At 31.3% G+C, this 18,200-nt stretch overlaps 1 protein-coding gene across 2 annotated transcripts in view; it reads right to left on the bottom strand.

Annotated features, from left to right (window-relative positions):
• Window positions 1–1,779: 1,779 nt before the first annotated feature.
• LOC115711010 (probable LRR receptor-like serine/threonine-protein kinase At1g56140) overlaps window positions 1,780–18,200 on the bottom strand; it is a 34,221-nt gene continuing 17,800 nt past the window's right edge. Inside the window, exons 1-24 of one of the 2 annotated variants that reach the window (XM_061111136.1) lie at window positions 11,407–11,705; window positions 11,114–11,303; window positions 7,880–7,951; window positions 7,705–7,776; window positions 7,534–7,605; window positions 7,384–7,455; window positions 7,192–7,263; window positions 7,011–7,082; window positions 6,853–6,924; window positions 6,695–6,766; window positions 6,544–6,615; window positions 6,394–6,465; window positions 5,255–5,320; window positions 5,093–5,161; window positions 4,847–4,891; window positions 4,631–4,695; window positions 4,145–4,521; window positions 3,837–4,035; window positions 3,576–3,749; window positions 3,359–3,477; window positions 3,027–3,237; window positions 2,689–2,923; window positions 2,432–2,582; window positions 1,780–2,332 (exon numbers count right to left, since the gene is read on the bottom strand). In XM_061111136.1, coding sequence (XP_060967119.1) covers window positions 2,033–2,332; window positions 2,432–2,582; window positions 2,689–2,923; window positions 3,027–3,237; window positions 3,359–3,477; window positions 3,576–3,749; window positions 3,837–4,035; window positions 4,145–4,521; window positions 4,631–4,695; window positions 4,847–4,891; window positions 5,093–5,161; window positions 5,255–5,320; window positions 6,394–6,465; window positions 6,544–6,615; window positions 6,695–6,766; window positions 6,853–6,924; window positions 7,011–7,082; window positions 7,192–7,263; window positions 7,384–7,455; window positions 7,534–7,605; window positions 7,705–7,776; window positions 7,880–7,951; window positions 11,114–11,303; window positions 11,407–11,560 — 3,075 coding nt within the window. In that variant the 5' untranslated portion in view covers window positions 11,561–11,705 and the 3' untranslated portion in view covers window positions 1,780–2,032. Of the gene's footprint in view, window positions 2,333–2,431; window positions 2,583–2,688; window positions 2,924–3,026; window positions 3,238–3,358; window positions 3,478–3,575; window positions 3,750–3,836; window positions 4,036–4,144; window positions 4,522–4,630; window positions 4,696–4,846; window positions 4,892–5,092; window positions 5,162–5,254; window positions 5,321–6,393; window positions 6,466–6,543; window positions 6,616–6,694; window positions 6,767–6,852; window positions 6,925–7,010; window positions 7,083–7,191; window positions 7,264–7,383; window positions 7,456–7,533; window positions 7,606–7,704; window positions 7,777–7,879; window positions 7,952–11,113; window positions 11,304–11,406; window positions 11,706–18,200 lie in introns of those variants that run through there. The other variant, XM_061111135.1, reaches the window with a different exon arrangement.

Genomic DNA, 18,200 nt, shown 5'->3' with positions numbered 1-18,200 from the left:
GAAAATTAACATATACATATTAGTTGTTATACAAATTATAAGATCTAAATCATACACAATTGACAATCTGAGACCATATGTTAGAAAAAATAAATAACCTAAGATACAAAATTTGTATATAATCTAGAACACAATAATAATAGATAATAATTAGCTATGCGTACCTGATTGATTCATAGCAATTACTACAATTTGATAGTGCAATAATATCTGTTAGTCCAAGATATATTTCTAAGAGGGGGATGAATTGGAAATTTAAACTAATTTCAAAAGTTTAAAAACCCCAAAGATAATTCATGCAAATATTCAAGTTTAATGCAATAACAAAGACAATCACAAGTATAAACAAATAACAAACTTGAAATGTAAATAGGTTAGGGATAGAAATTGCAAACTCATAATTTTTACAAGGTTCAATAGAACTAAGCCACCTACGTTCTTAGTCTTAAAAGCTATGGACCTAGTTTTGAGTTCAACTATCGAGCTAAGTTAATGAGCTTGACTAACCCTTACAACTGGGGACTTTTTCACTAAGTTTTTTCCCAAACCTCTCACAATAGTTTTCTTCCAAGGACTATCAACCTCACCGGATAGTTGAAGTGCCAATCTCACCAACTGAGTTGTTTTTCCACTGGTGCCAACTTCACCTCAACCAATAGTTTTACAAAGGACTCTATCAACCTCTTCAAATTTTTGAAGTGTCAATCTCACTCTCAAATTGTTGTTGACAATCTCACTTTTCTCGGGTTGTTTACAAAAATCGGTATCAATCTTACCTAGGGGTGTGCATAAAGTCATCCAATCCAATTCCAACCGATCGATCCAATCCCAACCGATCCAATAGAATCGGATATCCAATTATAATTGGATCGGATCGGATGCAAATTTTAAAAATCCAATTGGATCGGATCGGATATTGGATGAGACATCCGATCCAATGGTTAATCGATCCAATCCAATCCAATATCATCCAATGTCCATCCAATCATATTTAATATTTATAATTTTATATATTTAATTATTTTATTTAATATTTTATATATTATTTTATTATTTATTAGGTTTTAAATTATATTTTTTCATATATATATATTTTTAATGAAATTAGCCTAAATAGTGGTTAAAATGGATTGGATTCATCCATGGGATTCATTGTATGGATCCAATCCAATCTAATAAAAAACCAGTTAAAGCATCCAATGGATGGAACCGATCCAATCCAATACATCCATTGGATCGGATCAGATCGGATGACTCAATTCAATTGGATTGGATTGGATGGAAAAATCCAATATCCAATAAATAATTGGATTGGATCGGATGGGTCCAAATCTATTGGATGTGATCCAATGAACACCCCTAACCTTACCTACAACCAAGTTGTTTTTCTACCGGTGCCAACCTCACCTCTTAGTACAATGGATATTTGATTTTAAAATACAAAGCATACTTTCTAATAAGATGAAATACAATGTGAAATCCTAGAGAGATTGCAAGTACACTAGAGAAGATAAGAACAAGTTTGGCTCAAGTGCGTCTGGTTGGTGTGTTTATGAAAAAATGATAATTCTTTAACTTAGAACACTTAGAGTGATGTTATATGATAATTAGAAGCTCAACCAACTTTAATTTTTGAGTGAAAAATGAGTTTATATAGTATGGGAATGAAAGGTAGACGTTTATAGCCGTTAGCACAATTTTTTAGGCACATTTTGTCTTATATTTATGTATTATAGTCCTTAATATGTAAACATACATATATTTATAGAATATCTCACGTAACAAAATTAAACTTTTACTCAACACCTGTAGTATAGTGTTGCAAACAATGGACTCATGTACTACAATATGTTGGTTTGTACTTGAAAACGATTCATAAAAGCCATAATCTAGATTCTAAACATGGATACATAACAAGGTGCATATGTTGACATGCCTTGATTTTTTTAATCATATCAGACATGACTTCACTTGAACTAGCATATTCATAGCAAAACAAGCACTAGCCATGTTTTATCAACTTCATCATGCACTAAGCATCTGCCTTCATGCTTGTACTAGGATCAGTCCCTTGTGCAATTCGACTCATTAGGCTGCTGACATCGTTGTATTTCCAGTCAACTAAGTAACTAGGCCTTAAAAATTCAGTATCCACATCACTATCTACTGAAAGCATTGTTACCACATTCGACATCGATGGACGAGTTGTAGGTGATGCTCGAGTGCATAAAAAAGCTACTTGTATGATTCTTCTCACTTCTTGCTCAATGAATTCTGATAGTTTTGAATCCACCAGATCGATTTCACGGCCTTCTTCATGTAGATTCCAAGCCTAGTGAGCATAAACAAGGATGAAATTGTGTTTGTTAGGAGATAACAAAAAATTATGCTATTCAATTATTGAAAGCTATGATTGTAATCCTTTTAGTACCCATTCAAGAAGATATGCCTTCTCTTCACCTAAGTCCGGGTCAGAATTTGTTCTGCCGGTAAGGATTTCTAATGCCACAACTCCAAAAGCAAAGACATCTGTTTTCTCAGTAAGGTGACCAAGCATGGCATATTCAGGTGCAAGATAACCACTACAACATCAATGAAACATTAGTGAATAGTTTGTACTTGTTACTAATAATCATAATGATAGTGTAAAATAAAAAATTAAGTATGATCAATCATAGAAAATCTTACATAGTTCCTGCAACTCCTGCTGTACTTATATGAGTCTTTTGATCTTCATACAATTTGGCCAAACCAAAGTCTGATATTTTGGGAGTGAAATTAGAGTCAAGAAGAATGTTACTGGATTTGACATCCCTGTGCACAATTCGAACTCGTGATTCCTCATGTAGGTAAGCTAGACCTCTTGCTATGCCTAAGCAAATGTCAAACCGCGTTGACCAATTCAAATTCAAGCTCTGGTTACCTGATCATGACAGTTACATGATTTGTTATGTTTAGTGTAACTTTTGGTTCTTAAAATACAGTCATTGTTATTTGTATAAGCAACAAATGCATTATTCTCATACCATACAGTGCTTGATCAAGGCTCTTATTTTCCAAATACTCATAAACAAGAAGCCTTTTATCTCCCTCAATACAACAGCCATATAACTTGACGAGGTTACGATGTTGCACAGCAGATATTGTGGCGATTTCAGCCACAAATTGGCTCTTTCCTTGCTTAGAAGTCAAAGACAATTGCTTCACTGCAATAACTCTTCCATCTTCAAGTGTTCCCTATTATTAGTTGTATCAAATGTAAATGTATAATCACAAAGGATGAAGGAATTGTACTACATTTCATACCAATACTAAATGAGATTTTTGTGTTATGAAATTGACTAATACAACTGTGTACCTTGTAAACAGGTCCAAATCCTCCTTCTCCCAACTTATTTGAAGAATCAAAATCATTTGTCGCGGTCTTAAGTTCAGCATAACGGAAAGTCAATGGTTTAACATCTATCCCCAAAAACTCTGTAAATCATCAACTAACAATCATTAAGCTTTCAAATTACAATTCTCTTTCAACCAACAACTAGTAATTTGCAACAAATGTATAAAAAAGTGCGTACCGTCGTCGTCATCTTTCATTTGTGACTTTTTTCTTATCTGAATAAGATAGAAGGCCACTACAATTGACATAAAGCTTAAAATGACAACCCCAACAGTGATCCCCACAATCAAACTAGTTCTGCTCTTCTTATTGCTTAAACTTGGAGAAATGTTACTGACAGTAGGTGTGAAATCTGTATCAAATAGATATATTCAACTACATTATCCTTATTGATTGCTGAAATGATTCCAGCCGTCCAACTAGTTGGACTATTTATTACCTTGAGTAGCACTGATTGCTGAAATGGAAGGTCCATAATTACCAACTTCTGGTATGCAACAAGTTCCTTTTCCAGCCCAAAAAAGATGGATTTCAAGGTAATTCTGGGAGACAACAACCTTAAATTCCTTCAGGACCACCTTGAAAGAGATTCCACCTGCCTCTTTTCTGATATCAAAATTTTGTATTACACGGTTTGCCTGTCATATTTTTGCACTACAAATAGTCATGAACCAAGTTAATAAAACACCAATTTAAGTTAAAAAGAAAATTAAGAGAGAAATCTTAGGAAAATTAAGCTCTCATTACTTGGATATAAATATCAAATATACGCTTGCCGAGACTAGTCCAGGTGCGAGGATTTTCGAAAGCAGTTTCTGCAAAGTGGAGTTTGACAGTGTAGTTACCATTCTGAAGCCCCAGACCATAGTATCTCAATGATGAAGCAGAAAGCCTTGCAGTCTGGAATAGTTCTGAGTCTAAAGTATTTGTGAAATGAGATGATGAAGTACTTATATAGCTATGACTGTCATTCCATTGGAAACGTCCAACATTGCTTACTGCCCATCTTTTAGAGCTGGTAACAAAATGAGTAGCTGGACCAAGAGTCTCATCATCTTTCTCATACACAACACCATCAGAAGATGTAATTTGTTCACCACCACAGTTGATCCCAAAGTTAGAATCTGCAGAATCAAGAAATACATAAAAATTTTAGTTAAGAAAGTGCTAAGTAAGTAATGTTGCTTAATATAAGTAGAAAAAAAATAAACAGACTGTGTAACCTCTACTTACAAAGGGATCGATCTCGATTACATGGAAAATTTCTCTGAAGGCAGCCCAAACCTAAAAGAAAATTACTAAAAACAAACTAAGCATAAATTAGACCAATAATTGAAGTTAATTATCCAACAACATAATCTTGAAACTTTATTTGCGTAGCTATCGCCAAGAGCAATAATGTGGGTGGGAAGATATTATAGATAGCTTCACAAGAAAAAAAAAAAATACCTGTTGCTTGAATTATCTATAGTAAAATTGTTGCCAACCAAGTTACTGCATCAAAAAGGTGAAGTATAAATACTAGTCTTGTCTTCATGTAAATCGTTTTTTGTCATCTAAGTCTTTACTATGCAGTAAAACAAGCATCAACATAACACAAAAGTACTAAATCATATGGGTGTCATTTTATGGATGAAAATGAACCAAAAATTAAAGTGAAAAAAGAAAAAAATTAACATTTCTTGAAAGGCATACAGCTGTAAATTTTGTTGATCATTAACCCAAAAAGGAATGCTTCCCGCAAAATTATTGTATGATAGATCTCTGCAAGCATAAGATATAGTACATCAGTGTTAATTTAGATTGATTACCATGAATCCTACTAAACATACTAAAATATTATATATATTAACTCACATGTTGAGAGGAGATGAACTGTTTTTCCAAGGCAAGGTACCATTTAGACTATTGTTTCCAAGAAACCTGATTAAAGGAAACAAAATTACTTGGTTTGATATATTCCATAATAGTAGCTATGATATAATGCAATTAATGAGAGACATGGCCGGCTAGAGGGTGGGGCAGCCGGGGCCTTGGCCCCAGGCCCCACAATTTCGAAGGCCCCGAAAAAATTAAAATTAATATTATATGTATAAAAAAAATAAAAATATAATATATGTATATATAAATTTTGGTTCAATAATTACATAAAATGGCTTATAGCACAGTTGGTAATAAAGGGGTTTTATGTTGAGGTGTGGGTGCTGAGTTCGATTCCTACATCCCTCACATTTTATTTGTTTTAAAAATTCAAAGGTATGGTTAAAATTTGTAAAAAATATGTATGTTTATTTATTTATTTAATAAGAATATGATATTTTAAGATATATTCAATGCATTACCTAAAAATATATATATAATATAATGTTTAGAAATAAATTTATAGTAAACTGTTGGGGTTTTTTTTTTTTAAAAAAAATATTATTTAAAAAAATATATTATGTTATAAATATTTTTAGTAAGGAGCAAAGATTATGTTTAGTAAACAATTTTTTAAAAATTACTCTTGATGCAATCAAACGGATAAAATAATTTATTGTAATTCTAATAAATAAATCAAATATTTTTAAAAAATAACTAACAAGAATATTATAACTTAAATAAAAAATATATTTATTAATTATTATTTATTTTTTAAAATTTATAAAAATTTATTACATATATTAAAAAAAATTAACATAATTTTTGACATACTATTGATTTTTTTTTTTTTACAAAAGTCCTAAAATATATAACACTTCAATAAAGATGCTATTAATTATAATTAAATATTACGTTAAGTTACCTTATATGGCGAGAAAAATTATTTGTTATATGAAGATAAAAAGTTAAATTATATTGTGTCAAAATTTCAATAATAATCTCAAAGTAAAAATAAATAAAATTATATAATGTTTATTTTATTTTTTTGTAAAAAAAGCCCCGTTTCAAATTTCGCCCTAGGTCTCTCAACACCTTGAGACGGGCTTTGAGAGACAAGGATATATATTAATTACAAATAAATAAGTGAATCCATGTTGAAAAGAGACTCTGGAATCGGTCCATTTAACTTGTTAAAGCTCAAATCCCTGTAAAGATAAAAGCACAATTTTATAGTTAGAAAATAGTGTATGTTGGGTAGATTTTTGTGCCTATAATGAACTTACAGATGTTCCAATTGTGTGAGTTTGCCAATACTCGATGGAATTGTGCCAGCGATATCATTGTTTCTCAGTTCTCTACAAGTTATATATGATGAGTTGTTAATTTGACAATAATCCATGACATTGATTTTGTGTTGAGAAAGAGTTTACTTACAAAGTTACAAGAGACTTTATATTGGTGATAAATGCAAGAGGGGAACTTGTATTAGAAATATCACTCAACCGCCTACATAAATATAATTCACAGTCACACTTAAGATTATTAGCTATAAAAATTTGAAGATGAAAATTCTATTGAGCCCTGTTACTCACAATTGTACTAAAGAAGTTAGATTTGCTAAGGTTGATGGTATAGGCCCTTGAAAAGAGTTCCCTTGCAAAGCCCTGTATCAACACAAACAAGTAGCTAACTATTGTGAATATACAGATATAGACATTGCAAACTAACTATACAGTTCAACTTTTCTTACAAGTTAATAAGATTTGACCAAGTTCCTATGAAGTGAGGTATCTTGCCTGTGAGTTCATTATCTGATGCATAACTGGTAAATAAAAAATCATCATGTCATAATTAGACAACAAACTTTTTAAACTTATTTTAAATCATATCATATCATCATGAGAAAAGGGTACATATAATAAACAGTTTACAAGCTTTTTATGCTTTGTAGATTTTCAAATGTTGAAGGAATCTCGCCACTAACTCCACAACTGGGAAAACTACTACAAAATAAACAAGGAAAAGCAAAGGAATCAGGGTGGATATTGGGACCAATTTACAACTCCATTACTCATTAAGTTGAATAGGAAATCTTAAAGGATAAATTGTTACCACCAACTTACAATATTTTCAATTTGGTCAAATTCCCTAGTTCTGGCGGCAACGGACCAGAGAAATTGTTTGATAGAAAGTACCTATATACAAAAGTATTTCCAAGAATTAATGTCAATAATAATGTGATTGAATTGGTCAATGGAAATTTAACAACTTACAAAGATGATAGCTGACTAAGTAGTCCCAATTCCTTTGGGACCTCTCCTGACAATGCATTCATACTCAAGCCCCTAGAAAGTAGTAATCCCAAAGAGAATATATATAAAGAAATGAACAAGTATAGAGAAATATTTGAATATATCATACCAAATCTATGTAAGTATGCTTACAAGTACTGTAAGTTAGTGAGGTTTCCAATTGATGGAGAAAGAGAACCAGTCAGGAAATTGTAGCCCAAATTCCTACAAAAAATGATGATGGTAAAAACAAAGTGTAGGTAATTATAAATTAATGTTGTGAAGAGGTAATGATAAGCATTGAAAGGTCAGAAGAATAAGCACATACAGATAGGAGAGATAGGTCAGAGTCCAAAGCTCTTCTGGAATCTCACCACCAACATCCATTTTAGAAATATTCCTGCATTGTGATTATAACCAAAACTAAATCACAAAATAAAGTTGGATCATATATCACTTTAAAGGATGTTCACAACAGCCTACGCCTACCTGCGATTTCTATTATTAATTTTACCATTAAACTGTGGGAAATTACAGTTAGCATAGACCTTTACCTCTAAGCCCAAGAAGCCTTCAAATTGTTTTTCTTTTACAATTTTTTTGAATATTAGTCCATAAAAAAAGCCTATTTCTTTTTTGTATCTATTAATTAAAAATACCATCATGTTATATCTTTATATATTAAAAGTACTTATCTAACGACATTTCTTGGTTTAACAGAATATATAAAAGAATATTCTGTTAAATTTAACGATTAGGTTTGATCTCCCGTTAACAAATAAACACATTAATTAAACCTCACATATCTCTCTAACAAACCTATATAGGGAGAATATTAATTGTTTTATTAATTTCTTTTCTATTCTAATGTGAATAAATTTTTGGCAATAGAGAGTCATCAAATTAGTTAAGTGTTTGCACTCCATCAGGGACGGAGGGACTTTAGCCCATATGTGGGCTAAAGCCCTCACTCAAATATAAACATCAAATTTTTTATATGTAGATATATACATATATTAATTCACTTTGCTCAATTTATTAAAGTCCAATTCACAAAAGCCCTCACTCAATATCTTAATCATGATTTATGAGCCTACTCTTATTCTAATCAAGCCCATTTTAAAAGTAGTCCAATACAAATAATAAAAAAAATAATACTTTATTAAAAAATAAATTAATACCATTGACAATATTTTATTTTATTTTTGTCAATAGTATTATTTTATTTTATTGAAGATGAAAATTTAAAAGATACATTTATCATTATTTTTATTAGTTTTGACTTAATATTTATTCAAGCCCTCACTCAACTAAATTTCTAGCTTCGTCACTGCACTCCATAATCTATATATCTATCTATAATATAGGTCATTACTCTTTTTTTAACCTATTAATTATACAGGTATAATTATTAATTTTAATTGATGATAAAATTTAATTTTTCTATTTTTCTATCATATAAGGATAACTATTTTTTTTTTATTGTTATTATTTTTTTCACTATGATGTTTGTAGATATTAAACTCATATATTAAACACAATACTCCACCTTGAAACCGTTCTCTGTTTTTTTTTCTTTCTTATTGGTTGGTGTTAATTCGCCCCGATGATTCAAGTGTCATGGTTTAGCAGAAATACCATTTCTATCTTTAATTTTTTCAAATATAAAGATATTTCATATATATAAAGATATTTCAAATATAAATATTTAATTTTTTCAAGAAAAAAATTTATAATCTTTAAAAATAAAATATATTTAAAATCTTAAAAAGACTAAAATCTTAAATGAAATTAGCAATACGTGCTCGACACGTACATTCACCTAATTTTATAAAATACACCCATTTTTACGAGTGAGTTGTCCAATATATACCATCATTCTCTATTTAAATTTATCATATAATTTACATTAATTTAAAGATCTAATAGGAATATCTTTTATAAAATGGATTTATCTTAAAGAATATAAAAATGATAATAATGATGATAAAAATTAAAATAAACCTAATGAGTAAGTTATTAAAAAAAGAAACACATAATGTCATCAAGAGTCAATACTAATCCAAAAATAAAGATATATATATATATACTAGTCGGAGGCACACGTGCTCCGCACATGTATTCAACACGACTTTTTATTTTGAGGGGACTCATTTATTATAAAAATATGAAAAATTTTATTTGCATCCCACAAATTAACTACAAGAAATGCCATTTTTGTCAGTACATTTTTGTGTTGGCAAAAGTTTAGTATTACGCTGGTAAAATAAAATTTACTCAGATGCATTGACAAAAGAGATTGGCAAATCAACATTGGTATTAGAATTTTTACCAGCACAAAATGAAAAGCGCTGGCAAAAATAACTTTTCCCAGTGCGTAAATACACTGAAAAAGTTAGATTTTAGTCACTACAAATATGCACTGGTAAAACTTTGACTTTTTTGCCAGTATAGTTTGCGAGCGCATTAGCGAATTGTGCTGGTAAAAGTGACATTTCTTATAATGTATAATAAGTATATAAAAAATAAACTTAAAATAATTTTTAAAAATCACTCTTAATATTTTTTTGATTTATTTTTCTCACATTATATTGTGTTAATTTTTGTATTTATTTTAAAAAAAGTCATAATTATTTTTCAAATTTATATAATTTTTTTTTATATTTTTCTAATAGAATTTCGTATAATTTTTTATTATAATATTTAATTTTTTTTGATAGATTTATTTTTTAACAATTTGAATTGAAGGAATTTTGATTAAAAAAAAACTACTATAAATACAGATTTAAATTTTATTTAAAATAAAAATTATTAAAATATAGTGCATTTATAAATTTTTTAAAGTGTAAATAAAATTCCCCTAAAGATATTTGTGCTCACTGCCCACATTAAACAAAAATTATAATCATTTATATTAAATTAATTTTGTGGAGCTTTCTTACTATTTTACTTTACAATTATGAAATTAGAAAATACATATATTTTTTAAGTGTGATATTTTTTTAGTAAAGGTTATGGCTCTCACACATCAATAAATGGGTTTATAAATCTATTATTTTAATAATCTAAAGTGACGGAGAGAAAAGTAATTATCACATATATATATGTATTTATATAACTAAAATTGTGTTTTTTTATTATTTTTTATTTAATAAAATAATAAGTAAATTATTTCCATTAATTGAAATAATTTTTTAAATTTTTTGTATAAAATAATATACTTTTAAGTTATTTTGTACAAAGATAAATTATTATTCATTAATTAAATGTGGGATATAAAAAGATTTCAAAAATAATTTTTTTAAAAAAAAAGATTACAATATGTATGGTTGTTTGACTTAGATTTTTTTTTTTGAGTTATAAAAGAACAAGTTATTATTTTTTGTAGTTTAATATTTAATAAAAGTTAATTAAGTTTACTTAGTGGAACTCAAAAACATTCTTTTTTTTTATAAAGGTTATAGATAAAAAAAAAAAAAAAGAAGGAGAATTTGGTAATTTACTTTTGGGAAGCCCAAAACCACATTCTCCTTTTTATATAGTTATAGATAAATGTACATACAGTTGAGTAATGTGACATAGAGAACCATTATTAAAAGTGCAGTCGCATTTGATAAAAGGTCTCAAAGATGAGTTATTGATGTAGATGGAGTTGTTTATGGCGGCACCACTGCATGGTTCCCCACTTATGTTCCACTTTTCAGTGTCAGCCTTTATCTTCCATTGCTCAAATATAGAGTTCAAAGCTCTCACTACAACCAAATTATTTTCATAATTAAGGTATGTGAATTTTGTGATAATACAAATAACAAAATACATAAATTGAGAGAGACATTATAAGATAAAGAAGAAGACCTTCAGAGGGAGCTGTAGTGGGCTGAGTTCCTTTAATATTCTGGGCTCTTGTTAATGAAACATCAATAACAACAAACCAGCAAATCACATAGATAATGAAATAAGTACTAATCAATGATACTAATAATGATGAGGTTCCTGATCTTCCTGACATGATGATAATAATAATAATAATAATTCTACATATATATATGTATATAAATAACTGGACTATATATATATAATATAAGCAAAACGTACGTAGGGCAATATTATTAATTAGCGTAAGAAAGACTTCAATTATATATGTTGAGAAGAATAGCCAATTCCATCAATGTAAAAAGTAGTTATCTGGGTGGGTTACTATTCCATCTATCTAATCTGACTATTCTTCTCTCCACTTCATATAATTGCATTTTCTTTTGTGGCATCGCTTTCGTGTTGCAAAGTCTCTTATACAATTTCATATCAGCCCAAAATGATTGTTGGAATATTATAAATGAGCCAAAAATGTCTGACTCAGATTGTGTCCATAAACAGCTCTCGGGCCACATTTAAACAACTGGTTGGACCAATTGGAGCCATTAATCACTTAATAAGTGATGACTGAGGCTCTCATCAAATTAATCACTTTCCCAAGGAATATATATTCAACTGATGAGAAAATTATAATTCTTGTCATGTGACACGAGACAGACAGTCCATCAATAAACGAGAGGACTATTCTTCTGATGGGTCTTCTAGAAGTAACCAATGAGTACGTAATGAATTATTCAACAGGAGGACTCTAGGGATATATATGCACATGATCACATGGGGCGATGCAGGGAATACATTTTCCGCCCCCTTTCCACCCCCGCCCCGGCCCCGGCCCCGGCCCCTATCATGTTTTCCGCGTTGTCTCCATCTATTCCGGAGATGAGGCGGGAAATTCTTATCGGTATAATGGAGACAATAATGGCAACTCATTCCTTTCAAAAAATTAGTAGTTAGTTTTTACAACACAATTGTGGACATTGTCCCACGTGAAATAAAGAGTATTGAACGATATATAAGAACACCCGAGCTACACTCATCATCATGTAACCCGATGATTCTCAACATGTTAGACTTTTATTTGGGCTTACATTAAATTTTATTGGTTTTATTAAAACTTGGGTTGATTGGATAGTTCTTTGCTGTGTTAGCCCATGTTGTTGGTGATCAATTGTTAATGGGCTTAGCATCTGTGAGTAAAGTCTAGGTGAAGCAGAAGTGTGGGCTTTTCTAGTTGACTGAAGCCTTTGATGAGCAGGCCCAGCCCAACTAGGGTTTTGTAGCTAAGTCCCCTCCCTAACTCTATAAATACATATTGTCTCATCACAATTGTATACCTTTTGATAATCAGAGAAAATAAATGCTTCTGATTTAGAGATCTAGGGAGGAAGACTTAGTTGATAGTATTGCACTATCAAATTGGAGTAGCTTCTTGTGGATCAATCAGAGATAATTGCTATGGATCAATCAGGTACACATACCTAATTATTATATCTTATTATTGTGTTCTATGTTATATACAAATAGATCTTGGGTTAATTGTTAATTTATCTAACATGTGGTATCAGATAGCCTATTGTATATGATTTAGAACCTATAATTAGTATAATTAATTTGTATATGTTAATTATTCATAATTACATATTAATTTCGCTATTATTTTATGTTGAATTTTTTGTTTTTCAATCTTAAAAGTTTAGGGGTTTTATTCATTATTAAATTCTCTTTCTTTTGATATGTTATTTGCATAAAATTGTTGAGTAAATTAAGAGAATTTCAAGATTAAAATTTTAGGTTTGTTGTATTTTTGAATGATAAAATTATATATGGATTTTTTGATTATGATTATAATTGAATGAAATTGATTATGCATAAATGATTGTACATTGATTTCTAATACAACTACCTATTTCCATTAACGATTTAGTCTAAAACCCGTACGTTTCAAGATTTTTTTTGGTTTGAAATTTTCGGATTCAATTTCTTGATCTACCATTATTTTGGATGTTTTATCCCAAATTGAATCCTTAGGTAGATTAGAAATTCCATCCCGACCAAAACCCATCCAAAATCCCCAATTTTTCGTCGATTTTTGGCCGGAATACGCTTGCAGACCCGACTGGGCCAATCCGGGTCGCGTGACCCGCCTCCAACCCGGCTGGAGGAAGAAGATGGAGGCCAGACAGCAACGCCCACTCGCGCAGGCGGCGCGTGGGGGCGCGTGGGACCCCCTCGGAGGTCGTTTTTCGACGATTTTTTTTTTCCAGCGTGCTTAGAATTAAATTTCTGATTTTTCTATGATTTTTAATTAATTTTTTGACTCCGTTTAATAATTATTATTATTTTATGATAATTATGTAGTTAAAAAATTATTAAAAATATTTTTTGATAATTTTTCGAAATTTGTCAATCATAGAAAATTTTTTGAGTTTCTTCTCGTTCCATATGACATAGTCACTCTCTTGTTTAATTTATCTTGACTATGTAATCTCCACCAATATTCTTTATTTCATATTTTTTCCATTAATTGTTGTTCTAAAATTATAAAACTTGGTTGTTTGATACAAAAATAATGTGTTATGGTGGACACTTTATTTTTGCTTATCAATATAATAAAAGCAATTATATATCTCTTTTGGAAATTTGGTTGAAAATTATTAATTTTTAATGATTGTTTTATCACCAAATTTCACATGTTGAAGAAAATATTATATTTTTGGTTGACTATATGTGTAATTACTTGCCCAAAGGTAGTATTTACATATATTAGTTCACATTCCATGAAGTGAGTTAATATTAAATGTATATATTTTAATTATTTGCCCAAAGGTAATAATTTAAATATATAAATTTATTATTATTTTTTGCTTGAATTAATACATATTTTTAAGAAATTTATTTGCCCAAAGGTAATAAAATTCTTAAATGATATGTATTTTTTCCTTTGTTGTTAACTTCATGAAGGTAGATCATGTGTGTGTTATATTCTCACCCCAAAGGGGAGATTATAATGACCAGTTGATTCTACAATATTTTCTAATACATTGCTCATATTGCTTATTCAAGTTTTAATTTTTGAATTTTTCAGTCTCCTTTTCTGTGAACAACAATAATGCTTCCATCCATATTTTGAATGCTTCCAACTACAAGACATGGAAACGAGATGTGGAATTTACTTTAGGCATAATGGATATGGACTTGTGCCTACGAGAAGAAAAACTCGCCGATCTTACCGACTCCGCATGTACCGCCGAGAGAACTCATCATGCACAATGGGAAAAGTCAAGTCGTCTTAGTCTTCTTACTATGAAAAGATCCATTCCTGAACATCTATTGAGTGGTTTGCCAGACACTACAAATGCCAAAGAGTTTTTCAATGCTGTAGAAAAATTATACGACACTGGTGAAAACGCTGAAGCTGGACATCTTATGGATGAAATGACAACCATTAAGTATGATGAATTAAAAGGAGTGCGAGATTTTATTCTGAAATTGGTGAATGTTCAGTCCAAGTTGAAAGATCATAATATTCCTCTTCCTGACTCTTTCATTATTCATCGAGCTCTTCATGCTCTTCCTGCCTCTTTCAGCCTAATCAAGACAAACTCTACAACACTTACAATCAAACATGGACTATCGCCGACCTAATTTCTCGGTGTGTACGAAGAAAGCAAGCTTAAAAGGGAGAAGAATGAATCTGCTAACTATGTTTCTCACCTCAAGCCCAACAAAGGAAAAGGAAAATTCAAGAATAAAAATGATGGTGCTACTAAACAAAATGGTAATGGTAAGGAGCATAAGAATAAACAGAAGAATAACAACGGAAAGTCCAAATACTCTAATGTGAAGTGTTACTTTTGTGAAAAATACTTGGTTAGAAAAGAAGCAAGCACAATCAGGTAATCCATTGGCATGTGTTTGTTTTGAATCTAATCTAGTTGATGTTCCTATTGATTCTTGGTGGTTAGACAGTGGTGCTACTGTTCATGTTTCTGCTTCCTTACAGGGGCTAAGGGATCTCAGGAAGCCAAGTGAGAGGGAGTCCAAGCTTAAAGTGGGCAATGATGTTGGAGTTGACGTTATCTATGTTGGAACATTTATTCTTGAATTACAGTCTCGTGATAAGATTATTCTGAACAATACTTTTTATGTTCCTACTTTTAAAAGGAATTTAGTTTCGCTTCCGCTTTTGGTTAAACAAGGATATTCTTTTCATTTTGCAAATGATAATGTTGACATTATGCTTGACTCTCGAATTATTGGAAATTGCTTTTATTCTGATGGTCTTTACAAGTTGTCATTGGCTCCTTTAAATTCCTCTTTTAATGTTGTGAATTCTGTGGGTAAAAGACCTCATATTAAGGAAACATCCTTATTGTTATGGCACAAAAGATTGGGTCATATTTCCAGAGAAAGGGTTGATCGTTTAATTAAATCTGAAATACTTCCTCCTCTTGATGCTTCGATTGGGATACTTGTGTTGATTGTACTCGTGGAAAATTGACTAAAACAAGAAAGAAGACTGCAAACCGCAGTCAATCTTTATTGGAAATTATCCACACGGACATTAGTGGTCCTTATTCCACCACGTTGTGCAGAAATAAGTATTTTATCACTTTTATTGATGATTTTTCTCGTTATGGATTCACCTATTTAATTAAGGAAAAATCTGACGCCCTTGATAAACTCAAAATTTTTCGAAATGAGGTTGAGAAACAATTAGGAAGAGTCATCAAAGTTGTTCATTCTGATCGTGGAGGAGAATATTATGGTCGTTATACAGAATCTGGACAACACATGGGGCTTTTTGCAGAGTACTTACAAGAAAATGGTATAGTTGCTCAATACACTATGCCTGGTTCACTGAGCAAAATGGCGTTGCTTTGAAAGGAGAAATCGCACTCTCATGGATATGGTTAGAAGTATGATGAGTAGAACAAATCTTCCAGAGTTTTTATGGGGTGAAGCACTTATGAGCCGCAACTTATATTTTAAATCGTGTTCCCGGTAAATGCGATTTCCCAAGACCCCTTTTGAGTTGTGGACTGGGCGGAAGCCTAGTCTTAATCATCTTCGAGTTTGGGGTTGTCCAGCTGAAGTAAAGATTTATGATCCTAATTTGAAAAAGTTAGATCCGAGAACAAATCGCTGTTATTTCATTGGTTATCCAATGCGCTCGAAAGGCTATCGCTTTTACTGTCCCACTCGTGGTACGCGAATTGTTGAATCTCAGACTGCTAAATTTCTGGAATTTGATGTTGCTGAAAAAATTCCTTCAACATCTCTTGAAATGGGGGAGTCCTCTAAAGGAATTTGTATTCCTATGTCATTTTCAAGAGATGATAATAGTAGTCTCCATTCTACTCCAGTTGGTAATGCTCCCATTGTTGATGAAAACATTGCTCCCGATATCGAAGATGATGAAGGTCCTATTATTGATGAAGGGCCTATTAATGATGAAGCTCCTATTGTTAATGAGAATCCTGTTATTGAAGAAATTCCAGTTGTGGAAGATGTTATTCAAAACAATGATCAACAAAGAGAAGTTATTCCAGAAGTACCTCCTCTAAGAAGATCTCAGAGACAAAAGAAGTCAACAAAGTGTCATGATAATTTTGTTTATCTTGGAGAAGGAGAATATGATATTGATCATTTTGTGGATCCTGTCACTTTTAGTGAAGCTCTTAATAGTCCACAATCTTCAAAATGGTTAGCAGCTACGGATGATGAGATCGACTCCATGAAGAAAAATGGTGTATGGGAGCTAGTTTTATTACCTGATGGTTTTAAACCAATAGGTTGTAAGTGGATTTTAAAGGCTAAAAGAGATAAAAAGGGACAGATTGAAAGGTTTAAAGCGCGTTTAGTGGCTAAAGGCTTTACTCAAAGAGAAGGTATTGATTACCTTTGAAACTTTCTCACTGTTTCCACTAAAGATTCATTCAGAATTATTATGGCCTTAGTTGCGCATTTTGATTTAGAGTTGCATCAAATGGATGTTAAAACTGCTTTTCTGAATGGAGAATTGAATGAGGAAGTCTATATGTCTCAACCTGAAGGCTACAAGGAGAAAGGAAAAGAACACTTGGTTTGCAAGTTGAAACGATCCATTTATGGTCTCAAACAGGCATCTCGCCAGTGGTACTTGAAGTTTGACCAGGTTGTGACATCGTTTGGTTTCGTAGAGAACAAGTTTGATCAGTGTATTTATATGAAGATCAGTGGGAGTCGTTATATTTTTCTTGTTCTTTATGTAGATGACATTTTACTTGCCAGCAGTGATTTGTCACTACTAAATGAGACCAAAAATTTTCTTCGTCTTCCAATTTTGATATGAAAGATCTTGGAGAGGCATCCTATGTTTTGGGGATTGAGATCCATCGTGACAGGAATCGAAAAGTTCTTGGCTTATCTCAAGAAGCTTACATTAATCGTGTGCTCAAAAGGTTCAACATGGATTTATGTAAAGCCGGATTCGTTCCTATTACGAAAGGGGACAAGTTCACTAAGCGGCAATGTCCTAAGAACGACTTGGAAAGAGGAGCAATGAAGAACATCCCTTATGCAAGTGTAGTAGGGAGTTTGATGTATGCTCAGGTTTGCACTCGACCTGACATAGCTTTCGTAGTAAATGTTCTTGGGAGATATTTATCTGATCCTGGCCTTGATCATTGGGTTGCAGCCAAGAAAGTTTTGAGATATTTGCAAAGAACGAAGAGTTTTATGCTTGTGTATAAGCATGTTGACAATCTTCGAGTTGTTGGTTATTCAGATTGATT

This window comes from Cannabis sativa, chromosome 3 (assembly GCF_029168945.1).
Source record: "Cannabis sativa cultivar Pink pepper isolate KNU-18-1 chromosome 3, ASM2916894v1, whole genome shotgun sequence".
In the NCBI taxonomy this organism is placed as follows: domain Eukaryota; kingdom Viridiplantae; phylum Streptophyta; class Magnoliopsida; order Rosales; family Cannabaceae; genus Cannabis; species Cannabis sativa.
This window is presented reverse-complemented; position numbering and strand designations above follow the sequence as displayed.